The 21,451-nt window shown below is 41.7% G+C and overlaps 2 protein-coding genes across 2 annotated transcripts in view; one reads left to right on the forward strand and one right to left on the reverse strand.

Moving 5' to 3' along the window:
• The window catches only part of nbeab (neurobeachin b), a gene marked incomplete at its 5' end in the record, with an annotated part of 383,543 nt that overhangs the window by 239,796 nt on the left and 122,296 nt on the right, over positions 1-21,451 (forward strand). The window contains 2 exons of the mRNA XM_080732091.1: positions 8,815-8,964; positions 18,491-18,627. Of these exons, the coding sequence (XP_080588217.1) occupies positions 8,815-8,964; positions 18,491-18,627 (287 nt within the window). The remainder of the gene's footprint in view (positions 1-8,814; positions 8,965-18,490; positions 18,628-21,451) is intronic.
• Positions 20,194-21,273, reverse strand: mab21l1 (mab-21-like 1; the record flags this gene model as incomplete). The annotated part of the gene is made up of 1 exon (XM_080732092.1): positions 20,194-21,273. One exon carries the CDS (start codon positions 21,271-21,273, stop codon positions 20,194-20,196), a length of 1,080 nt encoding a protein of 359 aa, XP_080588218.1.

Below are 21,451 nucleotides of genomic sequence, written 5' to 3' on the forward strand. Positions count from 1 at the left end.
GTATGTAATATAACATATTACTCTTTATTCCAAGTAATATGTTATATAATATAATTCCTTTTTTAAGGAGTAATATGTAATAAATAAGATATTATTTTCCTGAGTAATATTGGCCAACACTGCCCATTCAGCATCGTGCAGTTTCTGCAACGCATACCTGATAGCCACAGTATGCTCTAACCTTGCGTGTGCCTCGGCTTTTTGGGCTACTGTGTCTGACCACGGGTTGGGTTCAAGATGTCATCTGGCTGGTTTCAGCACTAGTCGTGTCATGGCTGCAGCAGGATAGTTACTGCCAAAACACAAGCCAGCTGCTGTCTCACTTGCAGGTGGTCTGTATATGAGGCAAACATTCAACAATTATACTGTCTGCTTCAAATTTCACTGTGGTTCCTTTTTTTCCTCCTCTCCACCGTGAGAGACATTTCGAGGCACTCACTGATTCTTCATTTTGTGAGGATTCATGGTGGCAGATATGTCTAGGGGACAGATGGAGTGACAGAGAACGAAGGGAGATGAAGAGAGTGGGAAATGACATGTGTAAATGATTTTCAGCTGGATTCTCACCCACAATGCCAAGGGGCCCAAGCCATAGTCTCTAGGTCATTGAATCACCAGAACGCTGTCATAGGTTACCTGTTTGTTTCGTTTCCATTGATTATCCCTGATGTCTCTGCGCAGTTGATTGAATGCTTGTTGAAGTGACGCTTCCTTACGGTGGTTCTAATGAGAGGAATAATGTATACGCTTGTCATGTGAAAGGGATCGGCTGTGGTCAGGTAGTTCAACTTATACTCTCTGAGACGTGAGGTGTACTTTCAATCTTAATCTGCCAGACTTTCATGTGGTTGTAGAGCGCAGGCTATTTTCCTCTGACTTGAAATCAGAAGAATGTTTTGTTCTTTTGCAGAGCTTCAGTGCATTTCTGCAGCAGTGACAGCAGTTGGCAGCTTGTGTTGAATTTACCTTGACAGTTTGTGTTTTCAAGGCTGCTCACATGTAATTAGGATGAGATATGGCATTAAAGATACGAGCTGTCATTAGCAGATAACCCCGGTGTAGGCGGTCAGAGGTCGCATATCTATTAGACTATTAGTCACAGTTTCCAAATTTTGTTTCCCGGGATTTGACAGGGACTCTATTGAACTTATTACTCTGAGTGGGTTGCCAGCTGGATTGGAGTAGAAAAAAACCCCAAAGAGGCCTGTTGGAGTCAGCTCTAGAGAGTCATTATTGAAGCTTAGGATGTGGAACTATTGGAGGAATAGTCGGTCGTCCAAATTGAACGTACAGCCCGCCTTTCTGACAGCAGGATATGACAATATATGTGCTCAGGCACCATCTTGAGTTTGAAGAGGGCAGACGTACACTGTTGTGTTCATAGTAAATGTCAGTCTTACTAGCTCTCTTGGGGAAAATAAAAGCAAGCAGGAAAGAACCAAATCATTATTGAATTTCTTTTCCCACAAAGAGCATTTCAGTCAGCGAGTGGCTTACATGATTTTGACAATATTCAATCTTCTGTTTTTTTTTCACAAATCCGTTTTTAAGTAAAAATACGATTTCTTGCTCTTGAAACTATTTGACTTCTGTGAGTTGCTGTACTTTGCCATTTGTGGGCGTGCATGTGTACGCACGTGTGTGTGTGCGTGCGTGTGTGCAAGTGCGTGCATGTGTGCACAAGTGTGCGCATGTGCATGTGTGTGCATTTTCATGCTTTGGATGTGCATGTTAGAGGGAAAGAGAAAGGGCCATATCTTGCCTTATGCCTAAACTTAGGCTTTTTTATTATTTTGAAAAACATTTTAAAATAGCGAAAATAGGCAATCTACAAGCTCACAACGCATAGATGTAGATCGGCTATGTTGACTTTTAACATTTTTGTGTGTGTGCGTGCGTGCGTGCGTGCGTGCGTGCGTGTGAGAGTGCGGTGCATGTGCGACGTGGGTGTGTGCGTGCGTGCGAGAGATTGCCCCTGTATTTGAGGTTGAGCGTATTTGTGCATGTGTGGGTCGGGTATGGCTACATTCATGGACATGTGTGAAAGGAGGTTAAACTCTGCCTCTTTGTCTATTAGTAGCATTGACAGCTTAGCCAGCACATTCTGCTTCTGCCCTCTGCCTGTAATAACCTCCCCTGTTACAGCCATGCTCGCACCACTATCACAGTATATTGTTAGGTGATTGGAATTGGGCAAGCATGAAATGGAAGTCACGTTAATATTGATCCAAGTGTTTAACGGGGTGTCTTACCTCCACGTGTCCTTGCTGTCTTAGTTCAGGTGAGCAGCCTCTCTCAGACCTATTGCACCATGATGTGCCTGGACAGGGGTCTTTAAAGCTTCTTACAACCAGAGAAACAGCACCAGTAATGTGCTGCCGCCATGTGCTTATGATATTCACCGTCACCTGCTTTATAAGAAGAGACCGTGCAACTTTAGAGGGCGACACATAGGAGTGCTTTGCTGATCCACTAGCAATGCACACGTTTAACTGTCTAAACCCTAAATGCATTATTTACGGCGTGGATCTGCAGGAGCCTATAGCATTCTATAAGAGGGTCAGTCTGTGTGTCCGGAGCTAATGTTGCATGTTTAATACTTTTTGAAATGTATTTTTATTTTGGAAGTACTACTTTCACCAAATACACTATGATGTATTGTAGGGCATTCACCAAATATTTGAATATTCGAATATCAAAGTCACTATTCGACGTTGTTCACCGAAGTCGAATATTCGCTTATTTTTTATTTTTTATTGTTTTGTCTTTAAAAATATATATATTCCTTCATGGTTTATAAAGCTTGGCTAGATAGGAAGTCATAAGAACCCTGACAAGCACTTGAAATTGTAGTCTATTACATTTAATGTGACTCGGTTCCGCAGATACATATTGTGAAAATAGCAGATCTACATGCTCACAACGCCTCGCGTTGTGAGGCGTTGGGAGCATGTAGATCGGCTATTTTCACAATGTTCGCCTCTTGCTTTAATTAATATTTGACAGTTTGACCAGTCCTGACGAATATTCGACTATTCGAATACTTTGAGGTAGAATAATTCTAATACTAAAAATCACTATTCGTGAATGCCCTACTATGCTGTGCTGTAAAATGTGTGGAGTAACTAAAGTTTATGCACAGATGTGAAGATTATTGGACACATTACGTAGACATGTTTTGATGGGGAGAAGATGTCGTTTTGAACCTCCAGCAACACACTAGATACGAACTGCGCGTCCAGGACACTGAATAAAGAGTATTCTCTGAGGAAGCGCCTGCACTATGTAAATGCTCTTTCGTCAAAGTTATCATGTTTACTTCAATGACCTCAAAAAAGGACAAGGGGAAAAAAACTGCAAAATTGCTTCTATCAGAGGAAGTACAAAGCTGTCGTAAGTTTTTCTCCATTTTCATCAGTAAATAAAAGTAATGAGACAGAGGGCAGAGCTCCATCTCCCTAGCGGTAATGCAATCCCATGGACTGGACTTTTTCTACTCATGTGGAATGTGGAACCCATGGAGAGGGTGCGTAGGAGGGGAGAGGCAGGATCTGTATCCAATACAGTCTGGGAAACATATGAAACAATCCACAGAGGTAGCAGCATATATGCAATGTTGGGGTTGTCACACAAAATAGCATTAAAAGTCATAATGGAGAGGCGTTATAAGTTTGTGATTTGGCAGAGATCTGGATTTCGATGAGTATTTCTCGTTATTGTGCCGGTTGGTGCTTTTGATGTCTTTCATATTGACCCTCTACGTCTACAAGAAATCTTTTTTTGGTTTTGTTTTTTTGCATATTATTTATAGCTTAAAATATTGTATTACCAAAAGGTATCTGCACAATCATCTTTATTCTCACAAAGAGAAATACTTGTACTTGCTAGTTATGGCTTAAGTAAAACATCATGTCACGGATTTCTTTTTAAGGAGTGGAGGTAGAGTGGTGGAGACAGGGTGTATAATCCATAGGAGACCTAGAAAAACATATGCTCCCTGACTCTACTGGGGCTATAAAAATGAAAGGGCCCATGCCACAAAATACTCCAGCATTCTTGCAATATATAAAACGTAGACCCGTGGCAACAATATTATAGTAGATTCAACAGTCCCTTTAAAAGCCTTTGAACTCTTATCTATCCCATATTGAATAGTAAAACTACTGAAAGCTGAAATACTTCCAGAGCGGAGGCCCTTCTCATAGATTATAAAGTTTATTTGACCAGAGGTTTAGCTTGTTCACGAAAGCATACATCCACTTAATTTCATCACCCTGTGACTCGAAGGGAAAATGTCACAGTTCCTGTGAATATTGGGAAATGGAGCGAATATAGCTGAGCAAGCTTTTTCTTTTTCCTTGGAAGTCGTTCACTTGCATACTGTAGCTCACCGTTGCTTGTTACGTTTAGGGGAAAAACTACACATAAGTATGCTTAATCTCATATCACTTTTACCAGGGGTCTGTCTTTCCAGCATATGGGTGCAATCTAGTGAAATCTACCCAACCCTGATATAGTCTTCGAGCTAAAATTGCTACTAAAGGTATCGTGATATTACAATAGAAGATTCTTGGTTATTTATGCAATAGGAATACAGCCCTTGATTTGTAACTAACATTTTTTTGGATCAGGGCCCACTTGAAAATCTCAAAACTGTTTGCCCCCATCTCAGAGCATTTATTTTAATGACCAATACATTGATTGTGTTCTTGCTTATATCAATGGAACAAGCGTACGTTACGTTTCTATTTATCGGTATCACAATGAAAAGAATTGTCAAGGTTTTAAACAAAAAATACGATGCTACTCAATACGTTTTTTAATATCAATATTACATTAGCATTCAAATCTGTTTTGCCAATTTATTGGGGGCCCACTTGTACGGTAATATACTTGGCCTACAAGTTTGGAATTGCTGTTCGAGGGCAGTGATACTCAAACTCAGGCCTGTGTACCAACCAATCAATCAATGAAGAATGTTTTTTTTTTTTTTTCTTTTTACTTAAAGGAGCTATAGTCAACATTTTCATTGTAGGGCCGACACTTTGTTTACATCATAGTCTATAGACTAGAATGTAAACAAAGTGTCGGTCTGACAATGGCCAAAATGATTATTTTTACGCTTTTTGTGGTCATTTTTGAATAGAAACACATATATGAAGCTTATTTTTTTATAAAATATTTTCGAAACATTACTTTTATTTTAGCATCCGCTTTTCAAGAAAAAGTTGACTATAGCTCCTTTAAGGCAGAATGAAGTTATTATCGTAACTTTAATTACATTACTATTACATGAATAATCATCCAGGAAGGCAAAACTGCGTGCACTCATTTAACGCAGAGGAACCATGGACTCGAACGTCATGTCACCTCGGACTCACCACCTTACCCCATTCAGAGCTAGCCTGGCATTAGCCAGACTGATAATGTGAATTCACTCACACGTTCCTCCATGGTATCAGTCTGGACTTCGGCCCATAGCGAGCGAGTATGAGAAATCAAAAAATTACCCGGCCAATCAGTGACTGCGTTACACTGTTCAGTTGAAACGCAGTCACTGATTGACCCGGTCATTTTCTGACTTCTCATTTTCGCTCCCTATGGGCCGAAGTCCAGACTGATACCGTGGAGGAACGTGTGAGTGAATCCATGTCAAGTCTGGCTAATGCCAGGCTAATTCAGAGCAGCAGCAAATCCCCAAAATGTTGATGCCAAGGCGAGAACCAGCACGTTAACCCAAAATGGACAGATTCTTTTGCTTTCATTTTACCATCTCATGACAATTCCATACCACTATGTTTAATTTGCCAGAGAACAGTGTCAGTTGTTAAGAAAGACAGAAATTATGAAGTATCATTAATGTTGTAATTTTATCAAATGTCCCCTGGCCCCTTGCCATTTTTGTGGCTCACAGGCTCAGCAATTTGAGTATCCCTGTTCTAGGGCAGTGGTTCTCAAAGTGGATTCCAGGGACTCTCTAGGTTCCTTTAGGGGGGGGGATCTAAATTTACCCCTACGGGTCCATTTGGTTCCATGTGTATACTGTCAGAGTTAAGGGAAGACCTTGAAATGTAAAGGTTTTAGATTTTTTGGCATAAATCAGGGCTATTGAACGCCCTTTACATCTGAGTGTTAGGGTTAAAATAATATTGAACCAATGGAAAGTAGTAAAAAGTGCTTGGGACAAAACCTCCTAACTCCACACTTTCTGCCAAACCAATCACCCGATTGGCCCTCTCTTTTTTTCATAAATATGTGCTATTGAACACCCTTTACGTCTGTGTGTTGGTTAAAATAATATTGAACCAATGAAAAGTAGTAAAAAGCCCTTCGGTCAAAACCTCCTAACTCCACGACAGCAGAGATATATTATGGGTCATTGGAGCTCTGGTTATGGTTTTACACATGTGTTGTAGTGGGTGTGGGATATAGTGTCAGAGGCCAGGATCAGGGGTCAGGGTTCTGTGTCTAAGTATGATGACATCACATCACTCCATTTTGTATTTGTTCTTGAGGTTGTTGACTGATTTTACCACTGTTTTAAGCCAATCAGAATCCAGTATCTGAACATGTGACCACAAAAAGTGGTAGAATAGCAGATCTACAAGCTCACAGCGTGGTACCGAGTACCACGCTGCGAGCTTGTAGATCTGCTATGTTTGAAAGATTGTGAAAGTTTATGCAGGTCTTTGAATATTTCAAATCCTTCTAAGGTTTTTTTAAAAACCTATGTTTCTATTTCAGTGGTGCTCAAACTTGTTCATGTGAAGGACCCCTAAAATGTATGTATTTGGCCATGGACCCCCATCTAAAAATATTTAATTCCAGGGACCCCCCAGAAGTAAAATTTTAGTTACAAATGTTTGCTTAAAAAATACATATATTCAAAGATTTGCACACATTTTCACAAGTTTTCAAAAATAGCAGATCTACAAGCTCGCAGAGCGCTGTGAGCTTTTATATCCTGGTATCTTGGTATCAGTCATTTGTAACATTAGTATGTTAAATCAATGCTTTTTGGGGTCAGACTCGGTACCATTTTACTGGCCAGTTGATTTTATTTAGTTTACAGTGGTCAGTATGTATTATGTTTTACTAGAGAAGACTATCAGCCGTCCAAATTGAGTAGTATACTATAATTTAGACTGAGCAAACCAACAATATTGTGCTAGAAATGGAGGGACCTAATGACCTTTAACCCTTAAGGAGGTGAAGGTTGTATGTCCGGATTGTCCGCTTTTTGTCTGCCCCAGGGACACTGGAAGTCTGTATTTTATATTTTAGAGTAGACCATTCACACGTGAATTATGGCAGATGAAAACAGCTGTTCTCTTTCTGATGTTCTCATAGTGTGGACAAGGTGAACAAAAGCTTTTCTAATGAGTCTGCCTGGATGCCCTCTGCTCCGCTCGTCTTTAATGTTGACAAATGGCGATCCCTTTCACAGCCACACTTTAATACAGGAACATCACAGTCACCGGGCTATCAGTCATGAGAAGATGGCTCCTCATGTCAGCACATTTTGTCCTTCATGTCACTGCTCCTCATTTCTGATTATTTATAACCATATTACCTTTTTTTCTTCTTCCCTGTGATAACTAAATTGCCTTGTGAGCAAAGCGGTTTGCTTGGCTGATCTTCCACCCCTCACTGCTGTCCCCCTGTGTCTCATAGATGTTGGGCATCTGACTGTAGAAATCAGCGTGGTTTATTTAGTCTGCTCCCCACTGTGGTCTGCCTTCTCTGGCTTGCCAATCAGAATGTCAGCTCTTCTGCTCAACTTTCCCTCATTTACTCGGGGCATAATGATGGTTTACAGAATTACAGTTTTAGGTTTCACTCATTGTGCTTTGATCTGTGACCACTGGCTGGCTTGTGCCTTTTAACAATACGCAGAATTCATTTCCGCAAGGCTCAGGCTTCCACGCTCCATCTGATGAAAGCGTGCCAGATGAGACAGAGCAGGAAGCAGACTTTTTTTTTCACGGTAGCAGTGTTGACAACAGTCAAATCTGACCTCTATGAAACAAGCTACATGTTTCTTAGGGGAGGGAGAGGAGAATTAAGAGCCACGCTGAAAGGAAACTTGTCAGATGAGCGTCATCCACCCATGTCTTGATGTGTGTTCTTCCTTCCATACACGCAGGATCTCCGCTGGTTTCTCCTGGATATGACCCTACAAACACCAGTTCACTTGTCAGGAGCAGCCATGTGTCTCACGCATGTGTTGGATGGTCTGATTCATTTTTTTACGAGCCCCTTTGTTTGCAGAATGTATGCACACTTCCTTTTAATTGATACCACTGTTTGATCCCAGCTCTTGTCAAGTCTCAGAATGTGGCAAATGATATCTCCATTCAAGCACGAGCTACAGTAGATCTATCCTCCAACATCGTTGCAGCTAGACTTTCCAGACACCATACTTTTTATTATTTAAAATGCTGAAATGCCTCTTGATGTTTATCCACAAGAAATTTGCTCAATGAAAAATGGTGTTTACATTGACATAGCAAAAGCTTGTGAAATACACCATTGCTGTGTACAGTATCACCGTCCACCTCTTATCAACCCATTTATCACAAGGCATCTCATGCCATTTCCCCACACTGTAGTTAGGCCTCTCAAAGCCCGCCAGATGTTATGGAATGCGTTTTGTGCCGGCTATCAAAGCCAGATTCCCTTCTGTGTGCACTTGAAAGGATTTTAACTCTCCTCATTGTACAATACTGATAAGGATCTGGCCTTTTTTATGGTTCAGGGGTGAGGTATTCGGAGGTCTGACTCAAGCCTTTTTGCCCATATTTATTTTCCCAGGGACAGAGGAGGATGATGTTGTCAGGTCTAAGAAGGCCCTCCGCAGCCATCAGGCCGTGGCCAGCCAGAACCCAGAGACAGAGCTGATGCTGGAGGGCGACGACGATGCTGTCAGCCTGCTGCAGGAGAAGGAGATGGACAGTGTGGGCGGTAAGTCTGCTCTCCTACGCCCAGGGGTGTCGCACCAAATTCTGGGCCCTGGGTACAAGGATTCACTGCAGGCCCCCCATGAATGTTCTTCATAGGGGGATGGGGTTTAACCCATTTAGACTGGGAATGCATTATTACGCCTTATTTTCTGCTTTAACTATTGAAAAATAGTAGATCTACAAGCTGCCGCGCTGCGAGCTTGTAGATCTGCTATTTGAAAGATCGTGAAAGTTTATGCAAGTCTTTGAATATTTCAAATCCTTCTAAGGTTTTTTGAAAAACCTATGTTTCTATTTCAGTGGTGCTCAAACTTTTTCATGTGAAGGACCCCTAAAATGATATGTATTTGGCCACGGACCAACATCTCAAAATATTTAATTCCAGGGACCCCCCAGAAGCATAATTTGAGTTACAAATGTTTGCTTAAAAAATACATACCTGTATATTCAAAGATTTGCACACATTTTCACAAGTTTTCAAAAATAGCAGATCTACAAGCTTGCAGAGCGCTTTGAGCTTGTATATCTGCTATTTTTCAATAGCCAAACCATAAAATAATTAAGGCCCCTCCACCTTGGGCCCTAGTAACTCAGTCCCACTTTTCCCCCCCTTATGACGCCCCTGTCTCTGACGCCTCCGTGAAGCTCCCCTCAACATCCTCCTGATGACTTCAATGTCTCAACACTCACACCGGCCCTTTGGTGTAGTTTTGGGTGTATGGTTATTGTCAGTGCATCAGATACAATCATTCCAGCAATGGCACTTCCACTTCATCAACAGCACATCTTCCAACTCAGAATATTTGACGATGACGATGCGCTGAATGCCATACCTGCGGATTTTCCCTTCCCTCAGCGCCTCCGATCCCTACCACGCCACTACGCCACTACAATAAATACAAGTGTGAAAGTAAAATTATTTTAATTAGTCATAGCTCACGGTAAAAGGAAGAAAAAAAACATGCAAAAAAGTAAAAACAATCAAATAAAGTGACAAAGAAATCACAAAAATGATTACGGCAAACACAGTCCACACTCTCTTGCGTGCGTGTGTGAAATCAATAGATTAACAAGAGACATACCAATCGGGAGCACATCAAGAGAAAAGGTAAAAAATCGGGGGACTCTTACCAGTAAACTTTAAAATGTAAATATAAAACTTTAACAAGAAACACATTAAATACATAAAGTGTCAATTGTTGTCATACTAAACTAACTAGTAGTGACTAGGAATACCAGAAGAGTCGCCGGAAAGAAACTCGCCTGGGCTGATGGTTTATGCCTTTTGATTGATTGATTGAGGTATTTATTAGCGGTTTTGGATAGGAAAAGATACAGTAGAGTTCACTGATATAATGTAATCTAAAAGGAAACTCGGGCAAGGCAAGGCTTATTTGTTATTTTCCATTGAGATCCTTAATATCCTTATATACCTCTGTAAACTATGCCTAAACGGTTAAACCTAACCTTATTCCTAACCTTAACCTCAGAAAGATATGCGTAATCCTAAAGTTATTTCTAACCTTATTCTCAGTAAAACAAATATAAGAATAAAAATCTCTGCTTCTCGGTTTCTTTCCGACGACCTTCCGAACTTATTCCATGAAATTGTCCATGCTAATAATACACAAAGCATAAAACCTAAAAAAAAATTGTATTTGTTTTACTTCAACTTTGACAGTGTTCTGTCTGTTTTTACCAGCTTTATACATTCAGTTTCAGCCAAAAAACTATGAAACGTCATTCCATTAACAGTAGCAAATGTTTTGTACCTTGTCCAGAGGATATGAATATAATGAATGTTTTTTGTCTTTCTGTTTTCATCTGGACAGTTTTGTTTAAGTTTGTCAGATGCTTGATAAGTGTCTATTTCTGTTTTGTTTTGGATCTCCTAAGCGCACTTCCTTCCTCGACTGTTTATCCGGAGAGGCAAGTCTTGTTGAGTTAAACTAACACAGGAAAGATGATCAATCCAAATACTGTATGTCACAATTTGCATTCAAAATCATCAAAGAAATCAGTGATTGTACTCTAAGTGACATGAAATAATAATAATCCTAACCTAAAGAAGAGATCCATTAACACACTGCCTTAATGGTGCTGAATGCTGATTGATAGTGACGGGAAAATCAAAATGCATGAACCTTTTGGGAACATTACATTGACATTCCTTATTACGATATATCCCCTTAACCTAACCCCAACTTCAGAGAAAATCTAATTGAGGACACCAAATTTGTCCCAGATTTGACATGTGGACCCCAATCAACTACTTTCATGTCCATGTCTATGTCAAGAACACATGCACGCACGCGTGCACGCACACACGCGCACACGCACGCACGCACACACACACACACACACACACACACACACACACACACACACACACACGCACGCACACACACACACACACACACACACACACACACAAGTTAGTTGAGACAGATTTTAAGGTCCATCAGATAATTTTAATTATGAGGCAATTAAACACTCACATTTTGTAGTCCTCAGCCTTTTTAATTTCAGGGGCCCCAAAACTGGTATTCATTTTTTTGACATCCATAACTCTGAGAGTGTACAAATGTGGCTTCATTTGGTTCCATTTGGTTCAGACATTTTGCTGAGGACCCGCTGGAACCCTCAAGGACCCCTGGGAGTCCCCAGACCGACTTTGAGAACCATTGCATTAAAGCATTACCAGCTGAAGAAAGAGTAATATTATATTAGGTTAATGGCATTATTTTCTATTCATCCAGGATTTTGAGTTTAGCTTCTTGCCAGGCAGACGTTTGGCCAAAATATCCCTTGTAGTTTTCCATTGTCATGCATTAGCTGTTACGTGAGAGGCAGACTATCTAATCAGAATTGAAGTACCTCAAAACTAGTCTTTATTATACAGTAAGTAGTCTGTGGTCTTCAAGTTGAAGTTAGCCAGAGTTCACGTGGGTGTATTGAGTATAGATCAAGAATTCTGAATACTTACTGGTCCAAAAACTGCCCCACAGTGAGTCATGCAAACAACTGGTGCCTGAAATAAGCAGGGCCCGTTATTGGTGTTATGCCTCAATGATGTAATCTTTTTTACTGGAATAACAGTCAGCCTTGGCAGCCGTCATAAATTTCAGAAACATTTCCTATGTTCCAATCACAAGGATTATGAAGCAGCAAATGGAGTGATGCAGTTCTCCTCTGTCATGTTGAGAAGAACATCTGCTTAAAAGAAAATTCAATATTTTTTTGTATGCCAATTTACGCCCACATTTATGAATTTAGTTTGTTCATGTATTAATCTGTCCAGCTGTCTCTGATAGACAGCTAAATAAATAAATAAATAAACATAAATCTGGGTGTGCGCACGCACGTACACACACACTCACACACACTCAGCTCAGTGGCCTTGTGGTTAGAGTGTCCGCCCTGAGACTGGGAGGTCGGGGGTTCAATTCCCCGGCCGGGTCATACCAAAGACTATAAAAATGGGACCCAATGCCTCCCTGCTTGGCACTCAGCATCAAGGGTTGGATTGGGGGGTTGATCACCACCAAGGGGGGTCCAGGGACCACAGATGAAAATTAGCCTACGGCTGGCTAACTCTGGCTCATTTACATCGAAGTGAAAACTGACATGTCCATTAATGAGCACGGTCCCTGTCAAATAAAAACAAACTTTCAACTTTCAACTCACACACACACACACACACACACACACACACACACACACACACGTATGTACAGTACAGTATTTACGTACATACATACAAACATATAATCTCCTATGGGCTTTACTATTTGTTTTACCAGAATGTATTTTATTCATCCAGACTTTATTTAAGACTGAAAATAATTGAGGTTCGGCTCATTTGCAGTGATGTCAAGAGTTACATATTACAGAGTCAATAAAATATGAAGAGTGAAACTGTTAAGACAGAATATGCCATTAAACAAATCAAAGAAGTACTCAGTGAAACAATTTCACAGTGAGATGATGTGGTTTGAGATGATTTTTTTTTATGTCGTGTTGTTAAAAGGAGTTTTCACCCTTTATTATCTTTCTGCGTGTTTAGTTCTATTGTTGTGAATGAACACTCACTGCTGTCTCCGTAGTCATAAACAAAGGACCAGAGTTTCTCCTGCCCACAATCTGTGATGTCACAACAGATGATCCAATCAGACCGTTCAAGTCTGATGAAACACACATGTCGGTTATGCCTGATTTACACTTGGCTGCGCGCCATGTTGTGCCCTGAAAATATCAGATCTACAAGTTCACAACGAGTCAGACTTAGTAGAATCAGGATGACATAAAGCAGGGGGGAGTCGGCAGGTGGGGGGACCGACATCTCATCTTCTCCTTGTGCTAGGAAACTGCCATTTACTCCGTGTCACACAGTCTCCTTATCGTTTAGATGAGTCGTGCGCCGGCCATATCAAAAGAGTAAGGTACGGGTGAACACGCAGGCTCAAACAACACGTGTCATGTTCAAAGGACCAATAAAGAACTGATGCCAATAGTACCGGAATTCGTCTGTCATTGTATCTGCAATTACAAGCAAATCATCAAATGTGTGCACCCTGCAAATTGGAGCAACAACCACCATAAGTGAAGGGATATTGCGTCATAACATTTGTTCGTCGTTCCATTTGTTCGACGCAGGTGAATGTTAACCTGGTGAAATTCTAAACTGCCGTCTGCCAACGCTGGTGAATGCTGGTGAATGTTAACCATTATGCCTAAACCTAACCCTAACCCTAATCTCAGTAAAACTATGCCTAAACCTAACCCTAACCCTTAGTCGAACTAATGACACATAGAAATAGCAAGAATTGCCCGTGTGAGATCTGCTATTTGTGGAAATGATTGTGAATTATTAATAGTATGTTATTGTGAACTCATAACCTCAGACTGTCACTGTCCCTGCAGGCTATGGGGGGTTGTGCTGTGCAAATAGCCAATCACGCGCAACCTGTCCATCGAACGTATGGGATCTACTAGCGAGAGAGAGAGAGTGCATAGTCCGACATCACCGTTTCCCACTTGGTCAAAGAAAGAGCGGGAGAGAGACACAGAGACTGCACTTATGGCATGCATGCATGTGTACGCACACGGGAGAGTAAAACTGTTCAGTTAAAGCCCACGTCTGATTACCACCAACATACTAAACGTGATATGATACCTGCACAGCACACCTATGACATGTGCAGATGCACACGCTTACACACTAGGGAGTGACCCAGGTCTGCTGAACGGCAACATACACTAATGTGACAACAAAGCCCTCACACCTATGACATGCACTGGACACAGAGAGAGGGAGAAAATGCAGGTTCACACAGTAATGCCTAAATTATGATCCGTGCACGACAGTGTCGGGCAGTCATGTGCACACATAGACATCAAAGGGGCTTGAGCCCCTGCCCTTCTATCCGTCTGTAAAAAGTGCCCTCTCCAGACCATTAATGCCGTTTTTATTATTGTGAAAGAAATGCAAATGCCCTCTTTCCATGCATGCCATACCTGAAGGCAGCATTCAAGAGAATTGCCTTGTCCAAACTCTCCTGAACTTGAATGCAGCATCTTATGTTGAAAGAATTGCCCTCTCTGTATAGAAATCCATGCTGTACGCCACATCTCCAGTATTGACTTGATTAATTATGCTTAGTTCAGTGTGGTATCACACACAGAAAATAGCCAACCTCCAAGCTGCGACGTGTTGTGAGCTTGGAGGTCTGCTATTTTCGATATTTCCACCAAAAAGCCCTTTTAGAAATTTCAGCCCTTGCATCTCTAACATTCTCTGCACGTCCCTGGTGTCGGGAGCTGAAATAGATGACCTACAAGCGAACAACGCATCACGGATGCGACGTGTGTTATGTTCAGCGCACAATGCCATTGTACAATAACTCAGGCTTACGTATTACTAGTGGAGTGTACTTCCTGGCGGAGATTTGCGCCCCACTGCGCACATTTTAGTAGTTTGTATTGCATCATGACAAATACAACTATTATGCTGTTCGTGCTTTCTGCCAGTAGGGGAGCTCCTTCATCGTGAAGGAGTCAGTGTCAGGATATTGCTGTTACCAGGATGTACTGTCTGCATGTGCTCGCTCTGTATCTAATCTCAGGCATGACCAGCCCTAATGAGAGATCTGGGAGTAGATCCCTGTCAACAACAGAGGCTCCTCCTGCCAGCCTTTGGGTCAATGCCTGCTGCCGCTGCCAAAGGGGTGGGGCTTGCACTCGGGCCCAGGAGAGAGTTGTGGTTTATGAAACCCATGATTAGCTTTGCTTCCCCGCAAACATCGGGAATGCCGTCTGTCTGTGCTCACATTGGCATCAAATACTGTAAGCTCTTTTGTCACCCCCAAATCTGGGGACATGGGAACTAAAGCTACAGTATGTGCACAGTAAGATTCACATAACACTCTGGATTTGGTGCTTAGAGTGTACAAATAGACCAATATATGTACATTTGTAGTCGATTTTGATATAGTGAAAGTAAAATGAACATTGTATTTTACTGTTTGTGCGTGTGTGGGTGGGGTGTCTCTTGTCCATGGGAGTGCTGGCCAATACAGCAGCAGCACGTGTATTCAGAAAAAAACTTGAAAAACATTTAATTATGATTATTATCTCAGTAAAAGGGAGAAGATGGTGAGGAGAGAGGAATGACTGATGGGGAGAGACAGACAGAGAGAGGGAGAGACTGATTTAATCCAATCAAGTTAATTATATTTTTCAACAGATCCATCTTAATGGTTGGTTCTTTTAAAAATACTTTAGAGACTCTAGCCTAAAGTTTAGAGTGAAATAAATAAATAAACTGAACCAAATTTGGGAAGCTGCGTATTGTGCAAAACCTGTGGGATGAAAAAGTAAACAATACTGTGAAAAGTGTTGAGGGGAGGGAGAAACTTTACTTTCGGCTTTCGCTTTTGTGTTTTTTACTTATTATAGGATAATAGAAATAATCCAATTCAATGTTGCCTGTATATAGACAAAGACCCTAGAAATTGTCATACCTGTGCTTTTGACACATTTATCATTTACATGCAATGAATGATCATCTGTCTGTGAAAGAAGGAGCAGGATCATCCAGATTTTCACATTTATTTTTTTACTTCTATGAAACAGTGCTGCACTGACTAAACTAAACCTTACCAGTTTACCAGTAGATATCCTGCCTGCATATTGACACTAATTGCTTGTGTGCTCCCCTCTCTCTCACGCTCGCTCGCACGCACGCACGCGCACACACACACACACACGCGCACGCACACGCACGCACGCATACACACACACACACACGCACACACACACACACACACACACACACACACACATTCTCTCTCTCTCTCTCACACACACACACACGCGCTCGCGCGCGCGCACACTTACACACTCAGTGTAGTTTGTAGGCTACTTATTTGAAAATACAAAATAAAATAAAATAGTAGAAATTTATGTTTGATTTAAAAGGGATACTTTGGGTCTGTTTGGGTCCTGTTAGCATCCATTTTACACTCTCAGAGTTAAATTAACATTGAGGATTTGTCTGCATAGTGCATTGACAGATAAAGGTATAGTTGCTGTATACATTAGGCTAGTAACAATTCAACTAACAAATGATAATCCATCATTAAAGATGCCCTCTCATTTCACAATGCATTTTCTCAAAACGTAACAGTTGAATTTCATAGGCTTAGATAATATACCAATCCCTCTGTACAACTTGTCCATAATTTCATTATTCTCATGTAAACATTTTAATGCTATAGCCTAATTATGGAAGGATCCCTGAGGGGATTAGCGCCTAATCCTCTTCCTCCCCATGTGTGTGATGGCTGCAGTGGCTTAGTGCTCTGGGGCTAGTGTCTTTCTGTGCTTGGCCCTAGAGGCCAGAGCACAATTGCTTCTGAAAGTCTTATTCCAGAAGGTGCAAGAAGCTTGTAATTTAGCGGTCCCAATAATGGACGCAAAGCCAAACCTTTGTTGTAGGTCAAATCATTTGTGCGAACGTGGACCAGATTTTTTATTTTATTATGATTTTAGCTTTTAAATAGCCGGATATAGACTACTATTGTATTTATAGACTACTATTTTTTATTAATATTTTTTATCATGGATAGGCCTATGCCTACTATAGGTTTACCCACTAAATAGCATCTTGCACGTCATGTTTTCTTTTTCTTTTCTTAATTTTTATTATAGGCCAATATGCCTCTAATAGCTAACTGAAATTCAGCAGAGTGGTGTTTATGTATACGTTTATTTGCTCTTCCTTATAAAACTGCTAGATCCTATGCATAGTGCAAAAATGATGCAGGTGTCAGCAGGATCACAGTTAATGGAGGCATGGCGTTGATAAAGAAAAATATTGAAGGCGATTTGACTGCGTGCTCAGTGCTCCAGTACACAGACTGCAAGCCCGTTGTAGAGAGAGAGAGGCGCCCTGGGAATTGTTGAAACCAAAATCTACTTGTGTTCTCGCAACACTCTCGAGCATAATTGGCCAAGGAACACACAGATTAAGATTGATGAAACATTAAAGTGTCTCTTTGGAGTTCAGAGAATCGATAAATATCCCGATTCCAGGAGCTTTCATTCGGGAGACACGCACATCATCACTGCTCCACAGCGACACTGATCCAGGAACATTGTGGATGGAACGAGTAGGGGAGGAGACTGGAAATAAAGATGTGATCACTATCCGCTGACTTAGGGTCAGCATGTCACCGTCAAATTCTGATTGTTTCAAAGCGAATTATAAGATATTGTTTCCCTATAGTTAGGCTATCATAAATGTATAACCAATCACGATGTATCTTGAAGATATTAGCTAATTTGACTAATAGTCTACTGGTTGGTAGGCTATATCGGGTGTATGGGCCCACAAAATAGGAAAACACATCTGGAGCGCTTATTATGACTTGGGCTTGAATATTTTTTACAACGCAACATTTTAGCGAAAACGTGGAATGCTAATTTCGCGCAGATGACGAGGCCTGTGGTTTTGCACTGTTTGTTTAGGCTATAGAGCCTATATCAGTGGTTTTAAACCAGTGGTCCGGCCGGGGACCACCAGTGGTCCTTGAGGGGATACCAGGTGGTCCCCAGCTAAGTTATGCAGCAGAGTCGTAACCAAATGCACCCTTGTAGATCTTTAACTCTTTACGGGTCCATTTGATTTCATTTTACGCTCTTAAGAGTTAAATTGTTGTTAAACATGTGCATTATATTGAATTTATAAGAAGTCTACACAATTAGAGAATGTAGAAGAATTGTTATTTTGATCAACGTTTGTGCACAAAATCCTATCCAAGTTCGAACGATAACAAAAAGTTTTAGGCTTAAATGCCTAAATAAATAATGGACCTTGATAGGAAAAGGGTTGAAAACCACTGTAGCCTATGCTTAGGCAGTTCTACATCCGAAAACGAGACCAAACTAGATTCGTTTACAAATCAGCTTGTATATTTGATGACCAGCGGAGCTCTGAGTGTGATGTGTGTGCATCATGTCCGCAGGCCCCGTGGTCCTGAGCACGGAGGCCCAGCTCTGTGCGCCTGTGGTGGTGGCGCGGGGGACGCTCTCCATCACCACCACGGAGATCTACTTTGAGGTGGACGAGGACGACTCTGCCTTCAAACGGCTCGACTCAAAGGTTAGTGACCCGAAAACTGTCTGGATTTTTTTTTTTTTTACTGATAACCTGCAGTGTTTGTTAATGTGTTACAATCTGTCACGAGCCCATGATGCAGATGTGGATGTGTGGTCCGCAGGTTGTGGCTGTATGGCTTTGTAAGGACTTGGCGACATTTGTAAAATGTGTGTTTGTTTTGGATTTGTAGGATTGTTTTATTTTCTTTTGTCTATAGGTTAATTAAATTTGCGCCCCATACTTTTTACACTATAGGCTATCAGTCAGTTGCGCTGCAACAGTTAAGAGTGTCTCTTTTTAGGCGCAGCACGTAGTAGGCCTAACTGAATGATATTTGCCATATTTATTATTGGGTAATACGTAGACTAATACGCCCTTGACCGTGATAATATGTGTCTATTGCTCCCTGGTTTGGCTCTAAAGCACCTGACTGGCTATGCTAGTAGTAGGCTAATAGGCCTATTCACATCACAGGTATGGTTATCCTGACTGAAATGCAGTTTTAGCCTTTCATTGATGCATTTAGCTTAGAAAGCGCATTTAGACACGTCTGTCCATCATAATTCGAGACATGTGGACAGTGGACTCATCAGTAGCCTAATTCTGCATCTTTATATTATTCTAGTGCATGTCTTAACACTATGCCCAAACCCCATTTAATAAACCATAATGGGACACAATATATATAACAGATTGTTTTATTAACTCTTTAAATTAAATCAAAGACAGAAATAAAAAAAGAATCAGATCACAGATGTTATAATCCAGTGTATTTCAAGTGCATTTTTTTCTCATTTAGACTATATATACTATATATATTTTCTTATTTTCAGCTTCTTTTTTCATCATGCAGGCCTAAGCAAGGTATTGTTAAAAAACAACAAAAATGATCGAGAGCTTTAAATAAGAATTCAAGTAAATTTATGGAATGTTTTAAATGTAACCAATGTTTTAGGCCTACCATCAAAAATGTAAACTTTAAAAATTAGAAAATGTCCACTGAAACAGATGAATCAGACTACCACTGATGCAAGTATAAATTAATAACGTTTCTACCAGATAAAAAAAGGGTTCATGAGTAGATTTAAAACATGTGGGAACCTATTTACGTGTCACAGAACAACATTCACAATTTCAGACCACTGAACCACAATCAATGAATGTATTTACAGTAGAAAATGTACATATGTTGTTGTTTTTTTCCTCTTCAAAGACTTGTCACGGGGCTTTATTTTAAAGCATTTAGGGAAATGAAAGATTTTAGACAAAATGTGTGGCACGCAAATAAAAATAAACCGTGTAGGTGGCTCTTGACTTTAAAAGTGTTCCTAAGTAATGACACGGCTAAATGGGATACCTAATAAGTACATTTGATTTGTCATTAAAATAATAATAAAAAAAATCGTATTGGAATAGTCAACAGAGGAAACAAGAGGAAAGTCACTTTTCACAAGACTGAAAATAAAACTGTGATATTTCTGTTCGTGTGTAACTCCTGATTAACATCATTAGGCCTCTTTACCACCACTTTTTTTTTAAGACGAGGTGAAACTAATAAATGTTTTTACCTCAGAGTTTCTCCAAGCTTTTGGGGTTGGTCAGTATTTCTCTTGCCAGGCGCCAAGTCTGTTTGGCCGCGTTCTCGAGACCCGAGTGAGGTTTTCCTTGAAACAGGTCTAAATTGGGCAGGAAATAATGAGGGCACCTCCTGCACTGCAAACACGAAATGAGCTGCAATAAAATCCCGTTCAGGCGGTCGCCGAGGCAGTTCTCGTCCCAGTCGGACTCCCTGGGATGCTTCTCGCACTCGTACGAGACCAAACTTTTCATGTGATAGTTGTTGAGCGGCTGCCCGGGCAGCTCCAGGTGACGGTCGCGCAGCGTCTTGAGCACCGACAGACACTTCTTCCTGCAGCCGCCCAGGATGAGGCGGTTCTCGGCCTCACCGAACTGCAAGACCCAGGCGTCGCTCTCCGCCGAGCTCTGCTTGCCGTTCAGCGAGTAGCACTCCTTGGACAGGAGGTTGAAGCCCTCCGCCTTGACCTCCGCCACCCTGTTAGGTCCCGGCCAGGGGATGTGAGGCAGCGGCCAGTGCGCGGCGCTCCGCGGCCAGATCCCCGTGCACTTGAACGCCGGCGTGATCAGCACCACGTACCGGTCTCGTATGCGTAACTTCACCTCGCTCGTGTCCGCGACCATCTTGACAACGTCCCTGTAGCTGCACTTATCCACCGCCTGCGCCACCAAAGTCTGGAACCTCGAGCGGATCTTGCGCGCCGAGAGGTACCCGGAGGCCGTGATGAACTCGACCCAGAGGGACATGCTCCTCTTGCGGCCGTCGCTGAGCTTGAGCACCGCGCAGCCGGGCAGCGAGCCGTCGTCCACGAAGTTGAACACTCCCATCTGGTTGAGGTAGAGCACCACCTCGAACTCGTTGGGCGAGATGACCTCCAGCCCCTCGAAGCGGTTGTCCATCTCGCTCAGCGAGCTGATGAAGCGCGGCTCCTGCACCTCCACCTCCTTCAGGACGTCCGACACCACCTTGCACACCTCGCGGATGGACTTGGAGATCGACGCCTTGCGAGAGTGGCATTTCTCCTGGTAGTATTTGTTGAGGTGGTAGACCAGCTTCGCCTGCGAGGCTATCATGTTGGGGCAGAGATCCGGGTTGTACACCGGAGTCTCGCAGTACGCCGAGGGATCCAACGCGGCTGTTTGTACGGGAGCCAATTTAAGGGAAGAACGAAAGCTATTTAAAAAGAAAAATAATAAATTGTCTATTCAAATAGACAATTGTCTTTTATTTGTGCGCACGGCACATGCGTAT

The sequence above is a fragment of the Nannobrachium achirus genome (assembly GCF_963921795.1).
Source record: "Nannobrachium achirus genome assembly, chromosome: 8".
Classification (NCBI taxonomy): domain Eukaryota; kingdom Metazoa; phylum Chordata; class Actinopteri; order Myctophiformes; family Myctophidae; genus Nannobrachium; species Nannobrachium achirus.